General features: G+C 45.4%; 1 protein-coding gene across 5 annotated transcripts in view; it reads left to right on the top strand.

Moving 5' to 3' along the window:
• The window catches only part of FMNL3 (formin like 3), a 120,555-nt gene that overhangs the window by 87,249 nt on the left and 19,766 nt on the right, over positions 1-13,540 (top strand). For 4 of the 5 annotated variants that reach the window (XM_077328468.1, XM_077328467.1, XM_077328463.1 and 1 more), the window contains 11 exons: positions 75-168; positions 403-477; positions 2,659-2,769; positions 4,994-5,143; positions 6,895-6,996; positions 7,603-7,864; positions 7,961-8,029; positions 9,917-10,041; positions 11,544-11,746; positions 11,940-12,174; positions 12,720-12,788. In XM_077328468.1, coding sequence (XP_077184583.1) covers positions 75-168; positions 403-477; positions 2,659-2,769; positions 4,994-5,143; positions 6,895-6,996; positions 7,603-7,864; positions 7,961-8,029; positions 9,917-10,041; positions 11,544-11,746; positions 11,940-12,174; positions 12,720-12,788 — 1,495 coding nt within the window. The remainder of the gene's footprint in view (positions 1-74; positions 169-402; positions 478-2,658; positions 2,770-4,993; positions 5,144-6,894; positions 6,997-7,602; positions 7,865-7,960; positions 8,030-9,916; positions 10,042-11,543; positions 11,747-11,939; positions 12,175-12,719; positions 12,789-13,540) is intronic. The other variant, XM_077328464.1, reaches the window with a different exon arrangement.

The following is a 13,540-nucleotide window of genomic DNA, read 5'->3' as shown; positions in this document are numbered from 1 at the left end:
AAGTTGTGGAGCTTTGTTATAGTAGCTTCTATATGGCAATAATAATAATAGGTTGTTTTTTCTTCTCTGTACAGAACAAAAGCCCTTGTGCTGGAATTACTGGCTGCTGTCTGTTTGGTGCGTGGGGGCCATGAGATTATTTTGGCTGCCTTTGAGAACTTCAAGGAGGTGAGGGCTATCTTTCTGTGCCATTCTGTGCTTAGGTCCATTTTTAAAACATGAGCCTTTCAAAGGTAAAAAACAGTCAAAAGTGTGCAAGTGGAGAAAGGATGAATATCCCTGTGGATACGCATGTATGGAGATATGTGTCTGAAATGTAGTGCACCAGGAACAATCTGTGCATGGCTAGCCTGCTAGTGCTGAAGCACTCCTGGGATTCTGACCCGCTCCCTTTCTTCCCAGGTTTGCAAAGAGCAGCACCGCTTTGAGAAATTAATGGAGTATTTCCGCAATGAGGACAGCAACATTGACTTCATGGTAAGAAACAGGCATTTGTGTTGTGTAAGCCCCAGAGTGGTTGGGCCAGTTCCCAGAGCACAGCCAGGGTGTGTAGAGTGCAGATCGGTAATGGAGTTGCCCCATCCTCATTGGACGGCTGAAAACTCTTCAGGTACCATTCACAGCATGCCATTAAAATAAAATATGTTGAGTAAATTCCTAATTGAACCACAATTGATACTTCTGTGGACAATGTCATAATAACAACAGTTACACCTACCTGCAGTGCACATTGTACAATCCCATTTTGCCTTAGGGCAGTGCAAGATCAAGAGGCCTGTGGCAAGTTTGTGTATCTAATATAAGAGTGATCCAGTAAAACAGCTGCAAAAGCATCATAGAGCTGAGGAGAGTCATCCCCTGCCAACCTTCAGGTGGTGGCTAGAGAACTCCTGGGATTGCAACTGAGTTCCAGGTGACAGAGATGGGTTCCCCTGGAGAAAATGGCCACTTTGGAAGGTGGACTTTATGGCATTGTACCCTGCAGATGTCCCTCCCTCCCTAAACCCCACCTTCCCTAGACTCCACCCCCAAGATCTCCAGGTATTTCCCAGCCCAGGGCTAGCAACCCTACTGTTCCCCATGGGGACAGAAGAAGAGCCTCTTAGCCAAAGTGGGGTAGATGGGAGTCAACAGGGCTACAGCACAATTTATCATGTGCACCACAATTCACTGCCAGCCCCACCATGTGGTGACACTTTTTAAATTTTGCTGCATCACATCAAGCAGAAATTAATGGATTTCCCAAATCAAACTGGAAACTAAGGGCCATATTCAGTCTACTGTTCCTGTCTCTATGCTCGTAACTCAGTATACAAACCCTGCACACCTCAAAGCTGTATCACATTGGTTGTTGTGATGCCAGGGGATATTGGCATCTCCTGGGAAGGAGCTACACACTTCTTTTTGGGGGCCATGATACACCTAAAAGCTTCATAATGCACCATCAACTTACTCAGCCATCCTACAACCATAGAGAGAGATGCTGAAGGAATTTGGGCTGGTTGCCTATTGGGAATGAAGGAGTTTGTGAAAAGGATCCCAGCTGCCCTAAGCGAAAACCTTCTCCAGTAAGTTAAATCAAATATTTATCACGGTCTTTGACTTAATCCAGTCACAATATTCACAATATTCAAGGACAGTCTCAGGCAAAGTAAATATATACAAAAGCATTGGGGGACAATCAACTCATTGAATAATTAAATCAAAATAACTACAAAGATAATAAAGCATATTAATAATTTTAAAAAAATTCCTGCCAATCCCAATATAAGGTGCCTCATATAATCTTTCCTGATTTACATAATTCCAAATTTTTCTTGAATCTGCAGACATGGGTGCAAAATCTAGCCACCTAGGACGTAGTCTGATCAGACCAGATATTCAAGTCTGATTTTATTTGGCCTACCAGGGAAACCTTGCCGCAGTAGGTCAGCGGTTTCCTTATGGATCTTACTATAAAAATCACACTTTAAAAATGTATGCTCAGCTGAGTCTCCTTCTCTTTGCGAACATGCACAGAATTGCTAAGCAGTGGTGAGTTATCTCTGTTATGAATGGTGGAATGGTAGGCAATGAAATTTCACAGAGCTTTAAAAATGTCAACAGTGATGCAGGGATCTGAACAGAGACTTTCCTATATGGACCAGCATGCTTTTTTCTGTTGGCTCTGAATTTGGACATCAGCTAACAGAGCACTTATCTCTGCTATTAAGGTAGAGTTATGGACTGGCCTGGAGCGTATGCATTATCTTCTCCACATCCCCCTTCTACTCTTCCAGATTGCTGTCTCAGCAGAGAGTTGAGGACCATTGCAGTAATTTTGTGCACAGACTTGCTCCCTATATTCCAGTGGTACTTAAGCAGCTTCTTTGCATGCAGAATTGCAGTCCAGTTTCCCCTCCAGCCCTCTCAGACATACATTGAAAATATGCTTTCCCTTATTGTCTGCATAGCCCTGGACCTTCTTCCTGCATCTTCATTCCTTCCTCCACCAACATGTGGAAAGAAAGTGGGACTTGTTCATTATTATTCCATACCAGGTTTTGTTAATTAAAAAAAAAACCTCCCTGCTTCGGAGGAAAGGGTCAAATGAGCCATAGGGCCAGGACTGGTTGAGACTGTGCACAATAACCCAAATTGCCCCTCTTTGTTTTGCAGGTGGCCTGTATGCAATTCATCAACATTGTGGTGCATTCAGTAGAGGACATGAACTTCCGGGTGCATCTGCAATATGAATTCACCAAGCTAGGTTTGGAAGAATTCTTACAGGTAATGCCTGTCCCATTCACCAATGTGTACTCTTATCTAGAATGGCTTATAAAAGTAGGAGAAAAGAGTTCCCAGAAGCAGCCATTGATCCTTGAGGCAAAATCACTGAGATGTGAATGATGCGCCTTGCTAGGTCTTAGTCCAAAAACGCCATTGCTGGGCAGATGGCACATTCCACTGAAGAGCTGCCAGGAGCTCCAAAAGGCTGCATCCTTCACGGCAGGTCAACAGAGCTTGTTGGGATGAGGGCCTGGATTTTCACGGTCAATAAGGGCTGGGTTTTCTGCAAGCCAATCCTGTTGTCTTGTTTCATGACATGATGGACTGTTGCCAGACCTTGTCTCTTTTGTGACACTCTTAGCTACCTGGAAGTGTGAGACAGAAATCTTTTAACAAATAAATAGGTCATCCAGAAGACATGTGGGTATGCTCCTACCAGTAGTCATCGGTTTTCTTTATCCTTTTACATGCAGAAGTGTTTATTTTCTAGAGCAAATGTTCCATTAGATTATCAGTAAGTTCACTAGAAAATGTTTTATGTGCTAAAGTGCAGTCTAGACGGGAACATTACTAATGCAGTGTTCACCCACAGGTCAGTAGTTAAGCAAACATGCTCGTCCTCTTAGCTGGATTGCTTCTCATTGTAAAGTGAACAGTGTATGTGTGTGCTGAACTGAGTGTGCTGAACTGAGGCAAACTACAAATGATTTGGCCTAAGGCAGGGGTAGTCAAACTGCGGCCCTCCAGATGTCCATGGACTACAATTCCCAGAAGCCCCTTCCAGCGAATGCTGGCAGGGGCTTCTGGGAATTGTAGTCCATGGACATCTGGAGGGCCGCAGTTTGACTACCCCTGGCTTAAGGGCTTTACATAGAGATTGAAAAGCATGGGAGTTAGGATTGCCCCTTTGGGGTCCCACAGGATAGGGCCAATATTGATGATAACTGGTATCCAATGGCAATTCTTTGGTCCTAGTCTATGAGGAATTATTTGAACCAGTCTAATGCACAACCCCTGATGCCTATTTCTGCCTCTGGGCACCTCAACAAGATAGCATGGTCTGCTATGTCAAAGGCAGCCCATAAATCCAGTAGGAGCAACAAGATATTGCCTTTTTGTATACATTTAGAAAGCAGTTGTCAACAAAGGAATTGAGAGCAGTCTTTATCCTATAGCTGGGTCTAGGGCAGATGAGTTATCCAAGACCTGAAGTTGGTCTGTTACTGCTCTCTTAATCAGTTTGCCTATGCCAGCTTTTCTCAACCTTTTGACCATGGAGTAACCCCTAAAATGTTCTTCAGGCTTCCAGGAACCCCAGGAGTGATGCCAGCTGGCCACACAGCCCTGCCATGCCCTTGCCCCTCCCCCCCCCATGCAAAGCAGCAATTCTCCTCAGGAGAAATGATCTGTAGGATTTAAGGATCACTTGTAACTTTGCCCCTCCTGCCTTAATGGACTTGGCCACAAGCTAGGGAACCAGCTGCTTCCCTTGCTCCCCCTTCCCCCTCCCGAGCATGAGTGAGTTCCCTCATGGTATCTGCACCTGGGAGGGTTGGGGCCTGCATGACTATTCCCACTTTAAACCATCTCTTGTTTCTCCCTCCTCAGTACTCCTCAAGCCTGCCTGTTAATGAGGGTAGTGATGTCACTTCCCAGTGACATGTCACTTGCGGGGGCATGGCAGGGAGGTGTGCCCAGCTGACACCTCTTCCAGGTCTCCTTGAAGTATTGCTGGGGCTCCTCCATGGTCAGAAGGTTGAGAAAGGCTGCCCAAGGGAATGCTGGGAATTATAGTTCCATGAAGACACTCGGCATCTTCCCCAAACTGCAGTTCCCAAGATGCTAGGAAGAAAGGACAAGTTGTGACCAGTGAAGTCTGTATTGAAGATATGCCCAAAGGGTGTTATTCTTGCCTTTTGGCCACAGACCTGCCTGAGTGTGCTGACAGAATGCTTTTGTTTCCCCCTGAATTTCTTTCCCGTACATCCCGTGAAGTGCCACCAGAGGAACTGGGAATATGGAAAATGTCCGGGGGAGGGACCTGTGGGAGGCTCAGGACTATTATGCTAAACTTATGTGGAAAAGACTCCATGTGGTGGCCCAAGAGTCTGAACAGCTGTTTTTCCCTGGAAGTCCTTTGAAGTTCGGCAGACTTCAGACCTTGGGTCACTTTCTCTGTCCTGAGACTATTTTTCCTATTACTAAATGCGCTTTCTCTCCTCAGAAGTTGAGACACACAGAAAGTGAAAAGCTACAGGTGCAGATCCAGGCTTATCTGGACAATGTGTTTGATGTGGGCGGGCTACTGGAAGACGCCGAGACCAAGAACGTGGCACTCGAGAAAGTAGAAGAGCTGGAAGAGCACTTATCTCATGTAGGTGGCTGATCCATCCTATTTCTTGTGAACTTCCTATTTCTGGTGAATCCATCCTATTTCTTGTGACCAAGCCCTATGAAAATAGGTTGAGGGACTTGGAAATGTTCAGCCTGGAGAAAAGGAGGTTGAGAGGGGACATGATAGCCCTCTTTAAGTATTTGAAAGGTTGTCACTTGGAGGAGGGCAGGATGCTGTTCCCGTTGGATGCAGAGGAAAGGACACGCAGTAATGGGTTTAAACTACAAGTACAACGATATAGGCTAGATATCAGGAAAAAAATTTTCACAGTCAGAGTAGTTCAGCAGTGGAATAGGCTGCCTAAGGAGGTGGTGAGCGCCCCCTCACTGGCAGTCTTCAAGCAAAGGTTGGATGCACACTTTTCTTAGATGCTTTAGGATGCTTTGGGCTGATCCTGCGTTGAGCAGGAGGTTGGACTAGATGGCCTGTATGGCGCCTTCCAACTCTATGATTCTATGATTCTATTCTATAGATATCATGAGAAAAGAGCCTGACTGGATCAGACTGGGACAGTAGCCATGGGAGCCATCTGCTCGGGAACTGACGTCCCTCCCTTCCTCAGCCGTAGCATTGCATTCCATCGTCCCTCCTCCCACCTCACCCTTGATCCTTAAACTGGATTTTGCATTTATACCTCTACTTCTGTTATCATGATTTTAAATAATTTGATCTGCTTAACACTCATCTTTATCTTCTTTTAAATTAATCCTGTCATTTTCATCCCTCTCCTGAGCAACTTTGCATTTATGAATGGATCTGGATTTGACAGCACCGTGGTCACCCTTCCTGGTGGGACAAATAGCAGCTAATGGGGGCAGATTCAGATCAAGAAAAATGATGTGGGGGGGGGGTGTTACTCCCATTCCAAGTCATGCATGGCTCATTTTTTTCCATGGGAAAAAACATCTAATAGGAATTCTGTTAACAGAACTTCCAATCCTCAGCATTCAGTCAAGGGATCACCTCCCTCTAGTTGGTTTCATGACTGGAATCTGTGGAACCCAAATGGTAGCCTGAAAGCCTTGCAGAGCAGTCCCAAGCAGAGGTAAACCAATCTAAATTTGTTCAAGTGTGCTTTGCTTAGCACAATTTCGGGTGGATAGCCGTGCTGGTTACAGTAGAAGAGCAAGATCTGAAAAGACTAACAAGATTTCCAAGGTATTCACTTTCACAAGTCAAGTCAAGGAAATTTTGACTGTCAAATCCTATGATCTCAAAATCTTGTAGGTCTTTAAGATGCTATCAGACTCCCATCTTGCTCTGCTTAGGATGGTACTGCTAGGATACCAGCTAAGACTATGCTGCATTAGGCTAACATCAGCGAACCACTGGGATAGTGACGTGGGTCAGCAGCTGCTGAATCCCCCACCCCAGTAAAGACTGGTTTGCATCTTGGTTTGGGGAGCCGTCATTGACCTAGCTGTCATTCTACACAGTGCCGCATGGGGAGCAAGAAATCTTCCCATCTGAGTCATCTTCATCCCCCACACCAGACTGATATTAACATTTAAACAATCACACAAGATCCTAATGGTGTATTTTCCAGGTCACACCTCTGCTTTGTACCTTTGTACCTTTGAGTACATGGTGTGTATTATTTTATAAAATACCTCTACGTCCAAAAGGGCCAGAAGCTGATATGAGTTTTTGGGAAAGTATGGGTAAAATAATCAAAGAAGAAATGTTTTGGCTGAAGGTTACACTCATCCGAGGTTCCTGTTTTAATCCAGTTGACAGAAAAACTGCTGGATTTGGAAAATGAGAACATCATGCGAGTGGCAGAGCTGGAGAAGCAACTACTACAACGGGAGAAGGAACTGGAGATTGTTAAGGTGCGTGGGTAAGAAAAGAATAGGATATGGGACTTCGGTCAAAGCAGAGCTCCTTCCTCTGACTTAAGAAAGTGGGTTTCAAATTGCATTCTTGGGAATCCTAGACCCAAACAAGCTTTCCAGTGGCTTCTCAGTGAAAAGATCTCTGCATATAGAAAGCTTATTTTGCCAGGGAAGTAGGTGATGCTAGACCTCAGCCACCTGACATGCTCGCTCTGTGGTTTAAAAGTATAAGCTACTACACGTGAAAAACAGCCTCCTTTTATCCTCTAGCAGAACTCTCATTATCATGATCAAGCTGGAAAGACCTCTTTCTTTCTGTAAGACTTTCAGTAATATGTAAACTCGTATTTGGGAGATGCGGGGACGGAAGAAGAAAACCAATGGCAGGCATGCTTCACTGCATGTGGAAAACTGCATGTTTCAGGGAGAACAGAAGCCTAGACTTACCTCCCTTCTAGGGCCACTAATGACCCTCTAGGGTAGCAGCCCTTCAGGAAATTCCCCCGTAAATGAAATAGTCAGACTGCCCCTGAGTGGGAACTAAGTAGAGAATGGCCATCAGAGAAGGAAAGCGCCTTCATCCGTTTGTGTGCCCTGGGACAGGAGACCTATGAGAGTGCAAGCAACCAGGTGCACACACTGCGCAGGATCATCAAGGAGAAAGAGGAGGCCTTCCGGCATCGCTATACCTCACATCCAACAGGGGGAGACCACCTGCCACTGCCGCCATCTCAGGAGGTGGAGCTCAACTTCAGCAACCTTCCAGAGGATGACCTCCGCCTCCCTGCCCTGCCTCCTATGGAGGCGGCCCCTCCACCCCCACCCCCTCCACCACCTCTTCCCCCACCCCCTCCTCCACTACCGGGTAAGTTTGTACCGCAGAGCAAAGAAAATAGCGTCTTTTTATACAGGTTAATTGAATTGCTACAGTGCCTGACCCTGTGTTTCTTTCAATTCATAGATAAGTGCCCACCGGCTCCGCCACTTCCTGGCATGTCACCTTCTGTGGTGCTCACTATGGGGCTATCAGGTATTCATCACAGGCCATCATCCTAGCATCACCGCTCTACCCAGAGACTGTGGTAAAAGCCTCAAAAGAGTGATGTCAACCACTGATCTTCAAGCTTGTCAGTTCAGGAACCAGTTGAGCAAGCAGCATGAGGCTTACTGAATTGCAAACCTAGGACAGAATAGAAACAGGGATCCAGAATTAAGACCGTATCCATGTAAGGTCTAGGGCTATGGGTAGCAGACCAAGAGATCTGGTACAGGGAATATAAAATGAACACCAGGAGGTGTGTATTTTATCTAGGAACAAACCAAGAGTCAGAGCCTGAGGACTTTCCTCTACTTGTGAGTGACCTGACCTTGCATATATGCAGAGAGAAACAAGAACCACAGCGCTCTTGCTTTCTATGCCTGCTGTGTGCCCTGAAGTTTGTGACCACTGATGTAAACAACGAGGATGACTTTCAGCATTCTTCCAGGGCACAGGAAAAAACACATAAGCACTGTATACAAATTCAGTTTTTAATTTTTTAAAATAAAGTTTCTTAGTCTTGTGAGCACAAAAATGTTCTTGAAAATGTGTACACGATGTCTGCTGAAATCTCAGAAGCCAGAGGGTAGCTGAATATATTTCCATTAGTTGGAGGGTGGGGTATTAAAGCATAGATTCCTCTCTGCCATGACATAAAACCAAAGGGATCAGGCCAATGGGCCCAGCCACTCCAACACTCTGTTACACAGTGGTCTAAATAAATGAATGAATAAAATAATTAAATGAATAAAATAATTAAATGAATAAAATAATCAATAAAACCCAGGTACCTTCAGGAGATCCATCAGTGGGGCCAGAACTCCAGAAGCCCCCTGTTTCCCCCCCAAGCCCCAAGAATACAGAGCATCACAGCCCCAGACAGGGTTCCATCTATACCTTGTGGCCAACAGCCACTGATGAACCTCTGCTCCATATCTTTATCCAGTCCCCTCCTGAAGCTGTCTAGGCTTGTAGCCACCACCATTTCCTGTGGCAGTGAATTCCATGTGTTAATTACTCTTTACAAGAGTTAATTATTAATCTACAAGTTATTCATTTACATGTGAATCCAGAGAAAATGAGGGACAATGATAAAAATACAGAATAAATCATGAAAAGATATCCATATATTTAGCAATATATGTAATTCACACAAGGTTTGTTTTTGCTTAGTGTGAGATTGCAAGTATGGATTTTATCAGACTAATGATTGGGGGGGGCTATTGATGTACGTTTTCAGCTTTTAAGATGCTACTGGCTTTGTTGACTGCTTTTTATTCCTTGCTCTTGTTCTGTATAACACAAAACAGTGGGAAGGAGATGTCTGCTCTCAGTCATGCATGGTCTTGGTGACTCCCCCAAAGTTCCTTAGAATACCTTTAAGAAGTGATGGCATGTTTCCATGGGGGAATCAAAATCAAGTAGAAAACTGCCAGAGGATCCATCCCCAGACCTCAACCTAAGGCAGTGGTCCCCAACCTTTTTATCACCGGGACCACTCAACACCGGGGACCACTCACCGGGGACCACTCAATGCCTTTTACTGAGGCCCGGTGGGGGGGGGGGTAGTTTACTCCTCTACTCTCAACCACTGCCCTAGCGCTCTCTGATCGCTTTGGTAATGTTTAAACATCCCTTCAAAATAAGATACAGACACGCCACAACAATGAAGTGTGTTGTAAAGGGCTGGGGGGATGAAGTAAAGGGCCAGGGCGGGGGGAGAAGGCGTCCTTCGGGGCCCAGCTCCAATTAGTCGAAGGACCACATGTGGTCCATGGCCCACAGGTTGGGGATCGCTAACCTAAGGTGTGGCTTGGTCCCTCCCACACTTGCATAATCAAATACAAAATGTATGTGCTCTCTTCTCTCTGCCTCTAGCAATCCGGATTAAGAAGCCCATCAAGACCAAATTCCGCTTGCCAGTCTTTAACTGGACAGCACTGAAGCCCAACCAGATCAGTGGCACAGTCTTCAGTGAACTGGATGATGAGAAAATCTTAGAGGTGAGGGGAAAGGCGAAGGCAATACCAAGGCATCGTGGCTCGTGTCTGCATGGTTTCCTGTCTGCTGTTCTCTCAATTCATATTTGCTGTTTCGCTAACTCCGCTGCGTTATACTTGTGGCTGTGAATTCTCTGATTCCCTGATGGCACTGATTGGCTAAGCTGGAATAAGAGCTTGGAATATTAAGCTCTCAGCTAACTAAGGAGGTAGAGATGGTAATGGACAGGGAGCCTAGAGGAGGGATGTCGAAGAAAGAATTGACTGGGAAAGAGGAATGGAGGAGACAAGAAGTAGTTCAGGAAGAGGAGGTGGTATCCCAGGAAAGCAAAGAGGGCTAGAGCCATAGGGTTGTATACAGTGGTTGCTCTCCACTGACAACTATTGGTCTTTCCACCAGTGGAGGAAGGTGATGATTTTCATTGACCACTTCACTGTTCATGGAGGTTCTCCAAAACCTGAGGAGCAGTGTTTTCAGGTGTACAGTGGGGTCCACTCACAGTTGGTTGCTTACAACCTGGAGACCTGAGGAAGAGGGAACCAAGGGAAAAGTAAGAGTCTGGCAAAAGTGGGTACAAGATCTAGGGACAGGAAGACTTGTGTTTGACTAATTACTTGTGCTAAAGAACTAGCACTATGCCAGATGTTTGAACTCAGACATTTTTTGCATAAAAGAACACTTTTGGGGAGATTTTGTGCTATTTTTGTGAGAGTTCCAGGCCCAATTCTTCAGCTACTGCACATTATTCAAAAAGGGAGGAAGAGCAGCAGAGCCAATTGAAACAACCAGTTTATCACAGGAAAGCAGCTAACCAGTGAAAAGGATGAGGTAGGCAAGGCCAGTGGGCTTTGGGAGCAATAAATGCATAAGCTGATGAGGATTGCCCCATCACTCCACCATGATTGCACAAGTGCAGAAAACAAACACACAAATGTGAAAACTGAACTGGCAGTAAATAAAAGCATGACATACACACAGGGAAGTTCCACGTAAAAACAGGCAGTGTGAAACAATCTCCGTTGCGCTTTCTCTGGAAGTGCCTTGTAGGCAGGGGGAAACCAGAGAAGGGCGGCACTCTGGAAGACGGCCAGTTGTGGGCTCTTCTGATATTTTCTTTCTCTGTGGGATGTTTCCATGTGTGGGCGACTGATGACCTTGTTGAGAATCAGTGTCTTATCATGGGTATGTATGGGAGAGGGGGTGAAACTAGTGGTGCTTGAGAGTTACTTGAGTAAATAAGAAGGGTCCTGCTAAGGATCTTGCAGGCTCAGAGGGAGGGCGAGACAGAGGCACAAACACTGGCTCCCATTTTGTCTCTCGTGTCTGGGTTACTGGTAAGCAAGAGGGTGACTGAAATCTTCATGCTGCTCTGCACAGACTGGTAAACTTTCCAGAATAGCTATCGTAGCAGAACACACTTTGGGGAACTGACTAATGTTGACAAGGGTTACTTCTGGCTGTGACTTAACAGTATCAGCTCTTTGGGTTCTCATTCCTCTTTTAGGACCTTGACCTGGACAAGTTCGAGGAGCTCTTTAAGACCAAAGCACAGGGACCTGCCATCGACCTCCTGTGCTCTAAAAACAAGGCATCTCATAAAGCGGTCAACAGGGTCACCCTCTTGGAGGCCAACCGGGCCAAGAACCTTGCCATCACACTGCGCAAAGCAGGGAGAACCACTGAGGAGATCTGCAAAGCCATCCATACGTGCGTGTGCTACTTTGTGTGTCCCTTCACCTGTAGAGCACCTGTAGAGCACTTGTGTGTCCCTTCACCTGTAGAGCACCTGTAGAGCACTTGAGTGTCCCTTCACCTGTAGAGCATTTGAAGTGGTGCCTCTGCTCAGAAACAATCCCTTTGTCTTCTAACATGAGGCTGTTTTTGCCGATCCGTGTTTCAGGTTCGACTTGAAGACCTTGCCGGTGGACTTTGTGGAGTGCCTTATGCGCTTCCTCCCAACAGAGAATGAAGTCAAACTGCTGCGTCAGTATGAGAAGGAGAGGAAACCACTGGAAGAACTGTCAGATGAGGACCGTTTCATGCTGCACTTCAGCAAGGTGGAGCGCTTGACACAGCGCATGGCCATTATGGCCTTCCTGGGCAACTTCAATGAGAACATCCAGATGCTCATGCCGGTAATGGGAATTCCCTCTCCTCAATGGGAGCTGCAGTTCTTATGTTGTCCTCAACTCTTGGAAAGGATGTGGAGGATTCAGGGGATTAGAACTCCTGCATTTTCTAATGAGTCTGGTTACTTCTGTGCCTTTCCATATAGTTAAACAGAGAGTAATCAAGAGAATATCATCCATTTATGGAAGAAGCAAGGTTGCAATCATACATGCATATACTTTGGAACAACCCCCATTGAATTTGATGTGAATTCATGGAGTCCATGGACATCTGGAGGGCCGCAGTTTGACTACCCCTGGTCTATACCAACAGCTTAACCTCTGGTGGATAGATTCAGCCGTGTTCTATTTACATCTTGTTACCATTTTTCTCTACTACTGCCATGTCTCTTTCTTTCCTACCTTCCTTCCTTTCTTATTGGATAATGAACCTAGTGTTTATTGGATTGTAGATTTATGAACAGAACCCATTTAAAAACGCTTTATCAGTTCTACAGCCGAGGCTCAATACGAATATTAATGACTCCCTTTTTGAATTCTGCTTTTTGTAGCAACTCAGCGCCATCATTGCGGCCTCAGCCTCTGTCAAGTCTTCGCAGAAGCTCAAGCGCATGCTGGAGGTGGGTCTCTCCAGAGCAAGAGGAATGGGGTCAGAGGTGTCTTTCTCTCTCTCTGTTTTCCCTCTGAACCGTGCAGAGTGTATTTTCCTTTGCCACTTAGGGGCTGAGTAGCTTCCTGCTCAGCTAGCCACAGATAGTATGAAGAGTAGTGCTGTTGTACAATGGGGAGGAGTGGGATATTCTTTTCTCAGTCAATCTCTCGTGGTTTCCCACAGACTCCTGATTTACAGGACTTAATACCAGCCATTATGGCAGTAGCTGATTGTTACCCCCCTTTCTTGCTGATCATGCATGTCACCTGGAGTTTGTGGGTTCATGCATGTTTCATAGAGTTCTGGTTGCTTAAGAGCACTTTAATATTTGAAAGCTAATTAAAACAGTTACAGGAATATTAGATTAATTGCTTTTGAATAGATCTAAATTTGGCTTTACTTTAGGAAAGATAATGAAGACATACCATATGTATTCTCATACACACCTGTTCATTATCTCATAGAGAATTAAGAGCCAGTGGCTCATCTATATAGTCATCACACAATTAACATAGAAGATTTTGAGAGCAAAAGACTGATAAGCAAAAGAGTTTATTTATTGATTTATTGCTCACGACTCCCAGACGAGCTGGCTTATGACGGGTTACGATAAAAATCCCCACAGTAAAACATAACCCCCCCAACCCTCAAAATTAACAACAACGGCAGCCATCCAGTCCCCACCCATCACCAAATTCAACAGGGCCCCACCATATCCTG

The sequence above is a fragment of the Paroedura picta genome, chromosome 3 (genome assembly GCF_049243985.1).
Source record: "Paroedura picta isolate Pp20150507F chromosome 3, Ppicta_v3.0, whole genome shotgun sequence".
NCBI classification, from domain to species: Eukaryota; Metazoa; Chordata; class Lepidosauria; order Squamata; family Gekkonidae; genus Paroedura; species Paroedura picta.
This window is presented reverse-complemented; position numbering and strand designations above follow the sequence as displayed.